The 12,329-nt window shown below is 31.4% G+C and overlaps 2 protein-coding genes across 3 annotated transcripts in view; both read left to right on the top strand.

The window, feature by feature from the left end:
• Window positions 1–12,329, top strand: part of LOC145305407 (unconventional myosin-XVIIIa-like) — a 201,893-nt gene that overhangs the window by 3,926 nt on the left and 185,638 nt on the right. The window lies entirely within an intron of this gene.
• LOC145306269 (uncharacterized) lies at window positions 5,883–11,966 on the top strand. 2 transcript variants are annotated; one of them, XM_080148341.1, is made up of 9 exons: window positions 5,883–6,065; window positions 6,436–6,600; window positions 7,677–7,753; window positions 8,119–8,348; window positions 8,433–9,461; window positions 9,523–9,868; window positions 9,952–10,277; window positions 10,349–10,441; window positions 11,743–11,966. In XM_080148341.1, the coding sequence occupies exons 2-9, from the start codon at window positions 6,458–6,460 to the stop codon at window positions 11,851–11,853; spliced, it is 2,355 nt and encodes a 784-aa protein (XP_080004467.1). In that variant the 5' UTR covers window positions 5,883–6,065; window positions 6,436–6,457; the 3' UTR covers window positions 11,854–11,966. The 2 variants fall into 2 exon arrangements, with proteins under 2 accessions (XP_080004467.1, XP_080004468.1); XM_080148342.1 differs by having other exon boundaries at window positions 5,932–6,065; window positions 6,443–6,600.

Below are 12,329 nucleotides of genomic sequence, written 5' to 3'. Positions count from 1 at the left end.
ACATTTTTGTGTTTCATAAGAATGTTATAAGGACAAACAATTCTAATTTGTATATGACATTCTAAAAATTTGTTTATGTCCTTTTAAAGTAAGAACCCCAACCAAACTATATGAAAGTTGTTTATCTAAAACAGATTCATATACATTATATGAAAGTCTATTTGCCTCGTTCCTAGCCTCTAGGGGAGGCGAAGGAGGTCAGAAAAACAGCCTAAAACCACTTAGGGATATTCATAAAGCTTCCCTGAAAAGTACAATCTATTCGGACAAGCAGTTTCTGGAAATTTAGATTCAGACAAAAAAAATACTGCTTTATATAATTGGATAGGATATTGAATAGTGACTTTGTCCCAATAAGTAAAATTGCCAAAAATTGCAGATTTTAAAATGTAAAGGACCAGGGAAAAAGAATTTATTATTATTTTTTAATTCTCTTCTCCTATATTACTGAGTTTTACCCATTTATTATGAAGATTAAAGTTGAGTTGTCTAGACGCTAACAGACAAATGAATATAAGACTGTTCTTTAGTAGCGAAGCTGCTTCATAATTTACTTTGTCTGTCCGTAGCGCTTGTCAGGGATCTAAAGGGATAAGACAATGGCCAAAAGATCCAAAATGATGGTACACAAAATTACCCCTTTTGTAGATAACAATTATTGGTCGAAACGTTTAAACACTCAACTTAATGAACCAACCAATCAAAATTCAATGAAAGTCCCCAAAGTTGTTGATCCAACGAATAATGAAATGGTCTTATAAAAATCTGAAACTCTATAGTTGAAAATTAGCAATTATTATTCAATATATTTATTTTTTTTGAATCAATTTAATGAACATACAGTGTTTGTAATAATGATTATAGAATTGCTACGCAGTTTTTAAATTATACTTAAATTGTACAGGAATCCTCTCATCATTCCAAGTATTAAATCTATAAGACAATATTATCATACCTAAATGAACAATTAGAATTATGCTGAATCTAGAAGTTATTTGTCTATTAAACAAGAAATATTTAGAATACATTAACAAAAGTGTCTCTATGTTTTATTTTTCTAGCTCTTAGGGTCAACAAGTTTATTAGTCTTAAATTTTACCTTTTTCCAAAAAATGAATATTTACATTCGGGGAAATACGTTTTTTTTTGCACAACACCTGGTTCTTTTCAGTGATCTTAATGGATAGGACAATGGAAGATTAATTGATGAACATCTCCTAAGGTGATAAACAAAACTACCCGTTCTGTAGATCAAAAGTATTCTCGAACTTAATTAGTTTCAAGCAACAAAGCAAAATTCAATAAAAGTACCCAAAGTTATTGGGCAATTTATAGATAATGGATATACATTTTGGGTACCAGTGTAATTTACAGTCCAATATTGTGACAGAGTAACGGACGGAAGGACAAACCTTAATTGATAGAGTATCTGTTCTGGCAAAAATGCGCCAACATTGTTTACCTTGCTTTCTACATTTCTGCACAAAATATTTGAGACATTTTTACCAGGGAGGGAGGGGACATTGGACTGTAAATTACACTGGTACTCAAAGTTTTATAACCATGTTTTTCTTATTCGTTGAACCTAAAACTTTGGATACTTATATTAAATTGAGATTGTTTGGTTACAAAAAAGTAATTTTCAAGAATTTTAAACAAATAATATATCTACAGGAGGGGTAATTTTTTTATCATCATGTGTGATGTACTTTAATTTATCGTCAATTGTCTTATCCCTCATGATCCCTGCAATTTAAAGAAATGGCAAATAAGATTTTTTTTTTGTTTACATCAAAGCTTTTCTACATTTTGGTTATGTATGTCCGTACGTCTGTCTAACGATTCTTCCATTAATGTAGACATTTTAGAATTGTCCTATAGTTTTTAAACTTGGAATGATGTTGAGCTTCGCTTTTATAGATGTTTTCATCCTTGTTTATTAAATAAAATGACAAACAATATTTTGTTGTTTGTATGAAAACTAATGTTTCTGACGGTCAACATAATCGGATTTGAACGTTAAATGATATTTTTGCTTAAATTTAAAAAAATAGATTTTCTTTAAATCCTTTATCGTCCTATTTTTGTAATTGTATTGTAATTTTTATTCTTTATCTTTTTTATTTTAGGTAAGTTTTTTCAAAATTGTTTCAAATATTTATAAAGGTTCTAAGGTAAAAATGCACAAAAGACAGGGAGGGAGAAGACATTTGACTGTATATTATACTTGTACCCAATGTTTAAATGATTAAAAATGTTCTCTTTTTTGTTGGCTTATACATCTCGGTTTTTTTTTATCTTGATTGGTAAGTCCAAACTTAGAGTGTCAAAACTTTTCAAATGATGATTTAATACATGAAAGGGGTAATTTTATAAATTTAAAGATATAGTATAATTATAACTTTCTTACAAAAATAAATTGCTTCAGGGAAGAATACTTCATCTTCAATTACTCTTTCCCTGTATTGTTACCTTTCAGGTGCTAATATGTCTCGCATCTCTGTAACTATGCAAAAATTCTTTGCAAATCTGTATGATGTAATTTTTAGCACACAAATTTGCACACTTAGCAATTCAAGATGTTATCTAATTTTTGTCCGTAAACCCATTATCTACAATTATTTGTAATTCTTAATTAGAGTTATAAATAGGGTTTGGCCGGATATCCGGCCATTTTCAATATCTGGCCGGATACCGGATATCAGGCTGATTTTTATATGCCGGATATCCGGCCGGATATCTGGTAATTTACTGGATATCGAACGTTAGCCAGATATCCAGTCCAACCCTAGTTATGAATAATATTTTATAAAGTAGTAAGGATAATCACTGAACCAATTGATATATATATTTTAAGTCTTGAGATTGTTTTAAATTCCCCACCCCTTAAAATACAAAAACATGGCCCCTAGATGAATCGATATATTAATACTTGGATGTAGCACCAGATTTTTATTCACTCTGATAAAGTGATGCTCACAGGTGGCTAAAATAAGAACCCCCCCCCCCCCCTTCAAATACATGGCACCTAGATGTATCGATATATTATTACTTGGATGTAGCACAAGATTTTTATTCACTCTGATAAAGTGATATTCACAGGTGGCTAAAATAAGAACCCCCCCCCCCCCCTTCAAATACATGGCACCTAGATGTATCGATATATTATTACTTGGATGTAGCACCAGATTTTTACACTCTGATAAAGTGGTATTCACAGCTGGCTAACAACAATATAACCTCTTTTTTACCCAATCCCTTTCCCTACTACTGGGCCAATAAATTGGTCCATATTAGCAAGCTTAATTGACGATAGATTTTCCTCTGTCAATATATTTAAGTATATCCTATATCAGTTGTTAGATGCGCCACTGTAGTATTGTATTTGTTTTATTTTATATTTAATGTCTTTTGGATATTAGTAAAACGTTTGATTGTGTATACTTTATATTGATTTAAAAACTGTTTCACAGTAACACCATAGATCGATTATAATCAATGTTATAATGAAGGAGCTTAAAAACTTTGGGTACTTTTATATTATTTTGATTGGTTGGTTTCAAACTGGTTGTGTCAATACTTTTCAATCAATAATTTTAATTTACAGAAGTGCTTATTTTGATTATCATCATTGGGGATTTAAAATGATTTATCGTCCATTGTCTTATCTCTTAAGATTACTGGGTTAATTTAATTATTCAAACAATTAAATTTTTAAAATTTTGTCTTGATTAATTATGGCCACGCCTCACTTAGATTGAAAGCTGTTTGACTATTTTGACAGCGAGGGAGGGGACATTGGGCTGCCTATTATTTTAGTCCCTAAAGTTTTACAATAACGTATTCTTATTCGTTGGCTTAACAACTTTAGGGACTTCTTTTGAGTTTTGATTGGTTGGTTCATTACGTTGTTTGTCCAAACGTTTTTTCAACCACTAATTGTAATCTAGCTACAGAAAGGGTTAATTTGTGTATTATCAATGGGGATGTACATCAATCTATCGACCATTGTCTTATACCTTCAATCTCTGCTATTTTGATGTTTATGATTCGAGGTCAAAAACAACATTTTTTGTTGTAAAAAATATGACAAAAATCTATTTCTAATTGTTTTGAGAAATACTTAAACTATTTAAACATGAACCCATGCCGGACCCTATATGAAACATCCCTGAAATATTACTCTAGGTTCAGTGGTTATTGAAATCTTAAGAAAAACTAATAATACATTTAACTTGAGGAGGAGTTATAGTTAAAAAAAGGTTTTTTTCATTTGCCATATTCCCACCTTATTACATGCGCAAATATAAAACTATTGCTAGTAATATGTATTGCAAAAATTTTCCTAAAAACGCAAATTACAAATTGAAACTGACATCATACATTTTGCAGCGCAGCTAATCTGTAGTTGTGTTATTATGTACGTAAGTCTATAGTGTATAGCTCTGTTCATTAATTTGGGCATGTTAGAATTATCATATCGTTTTTAAAACCTAAAAAACGAGTGCTTTTGTAACATGTACGATACATCCTAAAAGGAACCTGCTGCATTTAAAGCTATATTAACTTTTTTACTTTCTTCGTGCATCGCTTCAAGAAATGTTGTCATTCTTGTTTTATAACAAAAAAGCTTTCAAGTAAGAAAAAAGGGAAAAATAAGTTATAAAAATTGTTTATATTGAAAATTCAAAAAATTTTATTTTAAACTAACAGAAAAGTTATATTGTAGTTTTTGAACTAACATCTATTTTTCAAAAAAAAAATCTTACACTTACACTTATTACTATAGCTATATAAAAGACAGCATACATTTGGTAATGCATAGATCAATTAATCGTCCATTGTCCTATGCATTAATCCCTTGTTTGAAATGTGACCGCGCGCTAAATTGCATTCATAAGTTATGCGACTAGTTGTATAGGAAACTTATATCTACTGCTACTATGTCAGGCGTATGACGCTAATAACAAAAATAATAATAGTGTTTTGACCAATATAAAAATGTCAGATTGGTAAGATCTTATAAAACAAAGGGAGTTAAATTAAAGGTTTGTTGCTTGAGCATTGACAAACCTTTAAGCTACAAAAAGCTTTAAAAAACAAAAATTAGTTTAACAGATTTTAATTATATATTTTAAAGCTTTTAAATTTCAATGAACCTTGAAAGAGCTTAGTGTAAAAAAATACCTTCTCTTAATAATGTGCGCCAGTCTTTTTTGTGTATTTTGTTAATTTGTGTGTGTGTGTATTTATTTGTGTGTAGAGCCAGGGATTTAAAGGGATAAGACAATGGCCGATATATTGATGTATAACCCCAATAATTAAACACAAAAATACCCCAGTGTAAATTACAACTAGTGGTTGAAACATTTGGACACTCAACTTAATGAACCAACCAAAAAAATCAAAATCCCAAAGTTGTTGACCAAGGAACAAAATAACGTTATTATAAAACTTTGGGGACTTGTTTAATAGACAGCCCAATGCCCCTTCCCTCCCTGGTGTAGAGCGCATCTCATACAAGAAAGCTTTTTTACACATACAAAAAAATACATAACAGCAAAAAAAATTAGATAAAATTAAATAAAACTAATAATAGTTTTTTTATGATTTAATTTTTAAACTTAATTTAGAATTATATAGTATGGGTTATATCAAATTTTGGAATAGTTATTTATTGCATTTTATTATAAATGGTTTTCCGTAGATATTAAAATAAAACTGTTTATAAGATTGATTTTATGCTTTTTTCTTAATTTTAATAATAGTAGAAAATTGTCTTTAACACGATGCTATTCATTATTTTTCCGTAGGGCTGAGAACCAGTTCTAATCAAGCGGATATTACTCGGTTTCATAGCCATACTGGAAATATAAATTCTCAGTTTTTTTGTTTGCACACCGTACAGTGAGGCTTGGCAGTGTTGTTTAGTTTGTAACAGGCTGAAACATAGAGATGTGTTAATAACAGTAACCCAGACAATTTATATAAACAGAGAGAAAACAGCAAGTTATCAGAATTTTGCCTCAGAAAGAAAGAATTGAAATTTTGCTTTAGTTTATCAGGTTGGGGTGTAAAAGAATAATTTTTATTGCAGTTATTAAAAGGTTGTTATTTGTAAAACTTTCTTGGTAGAATATAAGAAAGGATATATTAGTACTTGGATCTTAAACCAGATCTTCATTTTCTTTATGCACTTGGCTAAAATAACAATTTCCCCCCTTTACCAATTCCCTTCTACTGGATGAACAAACTGACCAATTAACTAGTTCCATGTTATAGACCTAAATTGACGACATTTCCCCATGTCATAATATCTTGGTATTTTCTACATAAATTGATATAAGGATTCTCCTATTGAATATTATAAAATTTTGTTACAATACTTTGAAGATCTTTTCCTTAATTAAATTGCTTATTACCTTTAACACCCAGATCAAAGCAAAAAGAAGAAAGAATGGAGAGCACTTTTGTAACTGAGGGCAATACTGAAATACTCAGTGATGAGTTTAGTGATGAAGAAGATAATTCTAACGCAGATTATCTTGTCATTGAAGAACACATTGAGACCAAAGAATTGGATGCTAAGATAGCAGCAAGGTAGCCTTTATTTGGTTTGTTATCTACTTTTTATTATTGAGAAAAAAGTGGATCATGGTAAAATGTTCCTCGGATTGATTATCTTTAAAATCTGATAACTTTAAAGGTGTATATATTTTGTTTCTGTGATTGTTCATCTCCAAATCTATGAACTTTAAATGTGTATACATTATGTTTGAGCAAATTCTTAACCAAACAAGGATGACAACATCCATAAAAGCGAAGCACTGAAACGGTAGGACAAACGGACATTAACACTTGTATAATATCTGAACTGAAAAATCGGAACATAAATGTATAAATGTCGAATCAAAATTGTAGGTAAATTTGTTGAAAAACTGCTTAAAATAGGATAATGTTTATGGACATACTTACATTTTTGGACTTGATTATAGAGTTGCTTCGCTTATAATATTGTTCTTTGTTGTTCCAGGAATCAATATACCAAAAATCAGATCAAACGGATAATTAAAACACTTGAAAATTTGTTGTTAAAAAAGTAGAAAAATCAACATGTTTAAAATGGACGTACGGACATTCTGGTAATGATTATAGAGTTGCTACGCTTTCTAAATCGTACCCAACTACTACAGGAATCATCATGCAAAGTTTGAAATCGATAGGACAATTCTAACATGCCTAAATTAACGAATAAAAGCTATCTATCTCGGACGGACGTACGGACGGACGGACGGACGTACGGACGGACGGACGGACCGACCCTAATTATAGAAAAGCTTCGCTTTTAAAAAAGAAGTCCTGCAAATAATCTGTAATAGACATTACTTAATAATGCACTTAATATGAACAAAAAAACTTATTTTTCATGGGTTTTCTTCTGTGAAGCCTTAACTGTGCATCTTTGGATCTTGGCAATTCCAGATTATTTATAGGCCTTCTTTTGTTGCTCATAATGATGTACAAACACAATAAGCAATTTTAGCTGTTTGGCACCTATCAGCCTTCAAAAGTTAATAGATTTTTGAAGATAATTGATCACAGGACTATTAAACATGAACTGGGCAGATCCCAAAAGTTTCATCCACACAATTATCTAACTGTTATTCAAATTACAGAGAATTAAAGGAAGAGCCTTTGCCACAAGACTTTTCACCTGTAATTACATGTGGAACACTAATCATTAGAAAAGAAGGTATACATTAATTGATTTATAACCCTAGATGGACTGTCAGACGCATTAATCCATCTAACTCAAATGGGATATCTAGGCAATGATGAAATTTTTTTATATCTAATCAAATATGATTCATTAAAATAATGAGTATCTAAACTTTTGGTTGATATAAATTTCCAAAGATTAGCTTTATCCCCCCCAAAAAAGAAAATACTTTGGTACCAAAATGTAACCAAATTCTTACCAAATATTATAGCTGGTCCAATTTACTTAACAGATATATAGATCATCTCTGTATTTTTACAACCCATTAAGAATTGAATTCCCAGAATTGTAAATACAATATGTTTTCTTATTACTTAATTTTATTTTATTACTGTAAGGTACTGAAATGGCAAGAAAAAGATCCAAATCAAGATCAGCCTCTAGAGATTCAGCAGTTTTCAACAACAGGCGTTCTTCATCTAGAGATTCCAAATCTGGTAACTTTAGATCAGCATCAAGGGACTCTAAAAGAGCCAATAAATCAGCTGATCACATCAGTAGAGTTATACAACATGATGCAAGAAAGCATGAGAAGGAAAAGGATGTTTTATCAAGATCTACTGATCAGGTTTAAAATTAATGTTTTGTCACACATTTCTTTAAATTAATAGCTTTGTTTGTTCTCAGGTCAAATAATTTCTTTTCGTTTTAGAATGCAGTATCAAAAGATGAAACACAACACATCAGAGATTCCTATCAATTACTACAAGAATTGTTTGATAATAAGATGAGAACCGTTAGTCCTGAGGTGAGAGAGAAAAGTAAATCTTGTTCTCCATATCCTGCTGCAAAGCGACTAGCAAATGATAAAAATAAAGATTCTAAATCCTCTGGTAATAATGAAGAAAATGTTGGCAATAAGGAAAATATTTTTGATTCTGGAGTTATTGATGAACTATTTCCAGATTTTTCTGTCTCTGTGCTCAAGTTTCAGGATGCAATTGAAAGTTTTTCTCAGGCAATATTCAAAGATGCTTTGGAAGAAAGCTTTAATGATCAACTAACCAAAAAAGGTGATGGAAATCAAGGTCAAGATCATGCAGGTGCTGCTGTGCATAAAAAGTTTCATGAATTGGGAGGGCCAACAGTGGAGAATGTAGATACTAGAGAACAAGAGGTTGTTGAGGAACCAATGGTGGAAGCATTTGTGAGTAAGTTAGAAGCAAACCATAATGATATTGAAAATGTTCTAAGAAACAATGAACCTGTTACTGCCACACCTGAGGAACTTATACAAAATTTTGAAAATTCTCTAGTTTTAATTGAACAGGACAGCCCTTGTCTAAGTGACAGAATTCCTCCTCTTGAAACATTGTGCTTCCAGCAGAGGGTTAATGTTGTTGAGGAACTGTTTGAGCCTGAGTCAGTTCAACAAGTTGGTAATGAAACTTCTACAGTCCCAATTAGACATGATATAAGTCTATCCCCTCAAGTAAAGCATAAGTTAGATAGTCTTGCTAATCAGATTTTGGAAGATTCAAAGTCAGAAGCAGTCTCAAGTAAAAGTAGTGAAATATCACCACAACCACAATCTTACGGAATTCCAGAGATTTGTATAACTAATGAATCCGCAGATTGCCCATCTCCATTGCCACAGGCAGCTAATACATCTAGTGAACCAACATGGGTTTCAATACCTATAATCAGAGGAAATAGTATGCCAGAACATACATCAAGTCAGGTAAAAAACTAATAATGTATTAAAATAAACTTAATAACTATATTTATTTTCTTAAATTAAGGTTTCAATTCAAGAAATGTCTGATTCTGAACCGTACAATGATTCAAATCAGCATTCTCCATTGATAACTGAAGAAGGGGATAGCAAAATCAACAGGAAAATTTCAGAACCTCTAAAATCTGGTGTCCACATTGAAGAAGTTGTTGATAAAAATGTGCTAGCTAGAAAGATGTCTGAAATTCACATAGCTTTCAGTAGACATGTAGATGATATGGAGGAGGAAGCTAATGTTTTTGTTCCTGTAGTTTGTGAAGAGGAAGTTGGGCAAGTAACAAATGCAATTCACAATTATAAAAAGGCTCAAATTAGTATTGAAGAAACTTTGAAATATGATGAACAATTAAAAGGTAACATATAATGTAATCATGCATTATTTAATTGTATTAGCAAAGATTATGTCATACTCATACTATGATATATTTTTCTTTAGATGTTTGTGAGTATAACACTGATCAAATACAGTTACAAAATCCTACAGAATTAAATGAAGTAAACAATGCTAAAGAATGTGAAAACTCTGCTGTGTTGTTAAATTCAAACAATCTATCAGAGAAAAATCTTGACATAAATGAATCACGGTCAGAGACAAATATAGACGCTGTAAATATGAGCAGGTCAGAAAATTTTGCAAACATTCATGAACAGAAAGAAATTTACTCGGAAAATGAGAGTAAGAAAAATGCACTAAATGATTTTAAATTATCTGACAAGAACAAAGATCACCTTGTTAACTGTGAAACACAAATCAGCAGACAGGTATTAAGATAAATATATAAAAAAATATGTGTTAAAAATAAAACAATTGATTTTTAAAACTAAATGTTCAGATAAGTGAACAACCTGTGGTTGGTTGGATGAAAGCATTTGCCATGGTCATTACTGGAGCTATTCTCCTAACCTACTACTGGATTCCTTCAGGAATAGTTTTAATATTATACATACATATTTTAAGATTTGTTACACAAATATTTTTTTTTATTTAAAGATAAAGTCTTATATTAAGCAATAATGACAGGTGGACCAACAATTTGATGTATATAATAGATTGTTTGCGTTCATGGTAATCTTCATAAAAATTTAAAGCTTATTATCTGACATAGCAGCCAAGGAAACTGTATTTATTCCTGAAAGATGAACGCTTTTATATCATTATTGTAATTTATATGTCATAGCAGCCAAGGAAACTACATTTATTCTTCAAAGATGAACACTTTCATATCATTATTGTAATTCATCTGTTAAAGTGGCAAATAGGGTAGATACTCATTTAACCCTTTACAGTCGGGCTCCTTGCCACACCTTAATCGATCAGGGGGGGCGTTCAACGCCCCCCCCCCCTATTATCTCAGTTCCTGTTAGAGCTAGAGGGCTAAATTTTTTTGTGCACGTCCCTTTTATAAGTCTAAGTCAATTTTCGCCCTTCACCCTTTTATTTAACAACCTTTGTTTTTAGGTCTTTTTTCACTTAAAAATTTCAAACGGCTGTAATTTTCTTATTTTTGAAGCTATAAGAACAATTTTTTTCCAAAAAATTTTTATCTTTGTGTAATTTTACATTAGAATTATCAAAATATAAATTTCAGCGGCCGCAGCTCTACTTGACAGCTGCCAGCCTCCGCAGTCGGCGGTCGGCGGGAAAACAGCGGCTGATCTTTTTTTTAATACGTTATGTAGACATGTCAGAAAAGCTTAAGTTTAAAATTTGAAGTCTCCAAGTCAAAAAATTGAGGCCACAGGAGCCTTTTAAAGATTTCTGGAGACCTGGAGGATCAGGACCTACAGGATCATACCTGGAACCTGAAAGTGATTTGAACACCTGTATTTCATATAAGGATGTACTACTAGAGGATATTTTAGTATTTTGGTATGATAAAATGCTTTGTTTTAGTCAAAAAAATATTTTTCGCTCTTTACCTGGATGACCCTGCCAGGTTTGCTGGCGTCCTGTGCCCGCCAGGATGGAGATATTAACAAAATCCCAACTCTCAGTTTTGTGTCATACCTATACTTCAAAAGTCACGCAGTTTGGGCTCTTTATCTTTCACACACAGATAATAAGATAGAAAAAACAGGATGGGGGGGCGTTCAACGCCTCCCCCCCCCCCCCCGACCGTTAATGGTTAATATGTTCATTCAGACAAACATGCATTGGAATAAGTTAAACATGTTGTTTCTTAATAGAAAATTTTTAATAAATATTAAAACTACCATGTGACCAGGAGGATCAAGCTCAGGATGCAGTGCAACTAGGGATGAACAAGGACATCAGATAACTGGATGTTCAGCTGATGGATATATTGGACTTTCCCACATGAACTATGAAGAATTGTAATCCTTGATGTTTAGTTGTTTCAATTATATTTTTGTGATCATCAAATATATTTAGTGTTGCGTTATAATATGGTGTTGTTGATTATTTGGAAACTTGACACATTTAGCTTTCCACTATTTGACTTAAGTTGTCAAAAAGATATAAAGTTGGACAAAAGTCATAGAGTAGCTATTTTAAGAAATAATAACAATTTCTAAAAGTACAAATGCATTTATTTTTATGACTATTGAATATAAAGCACAGATCTGTTTACTATATTATGGTTTTAATGATAATGAATAATGGTGAATAGGTCTAGTTTAAATTTAAGTATTTGTGCAAGGTTTTTATTTCAATAAAAGGGAGATCTGAAAAAAAGGATTAAGCTTAGCAGAGATGATTAATTACTCCTAAGCCCTTTAGGCAATATGAAACCTTTCTTTGTTGACTTAGACTTTTATATATCAAAAATCCGTTTTACATGTATGAAAAAAAAA

This window comes from Acartia tonsa, chromosome 14 (assembly GCF_053477335.1).
Source record: "Acartia tonsa isolate MP-2025a chromosome 14, ASM5347733v1, whole genome shotgun sequence".
NCBI classification, from domain to species: domain Eukaryota; kingdom Metazoa; phylum Arthropoda; class Copepoda; order Calanoida; family Acartiidae; genus Acartia; species Acartia tonsa.
This window is presented reverse-complemented; position numbering and strand designations above follow the sequence as displayed.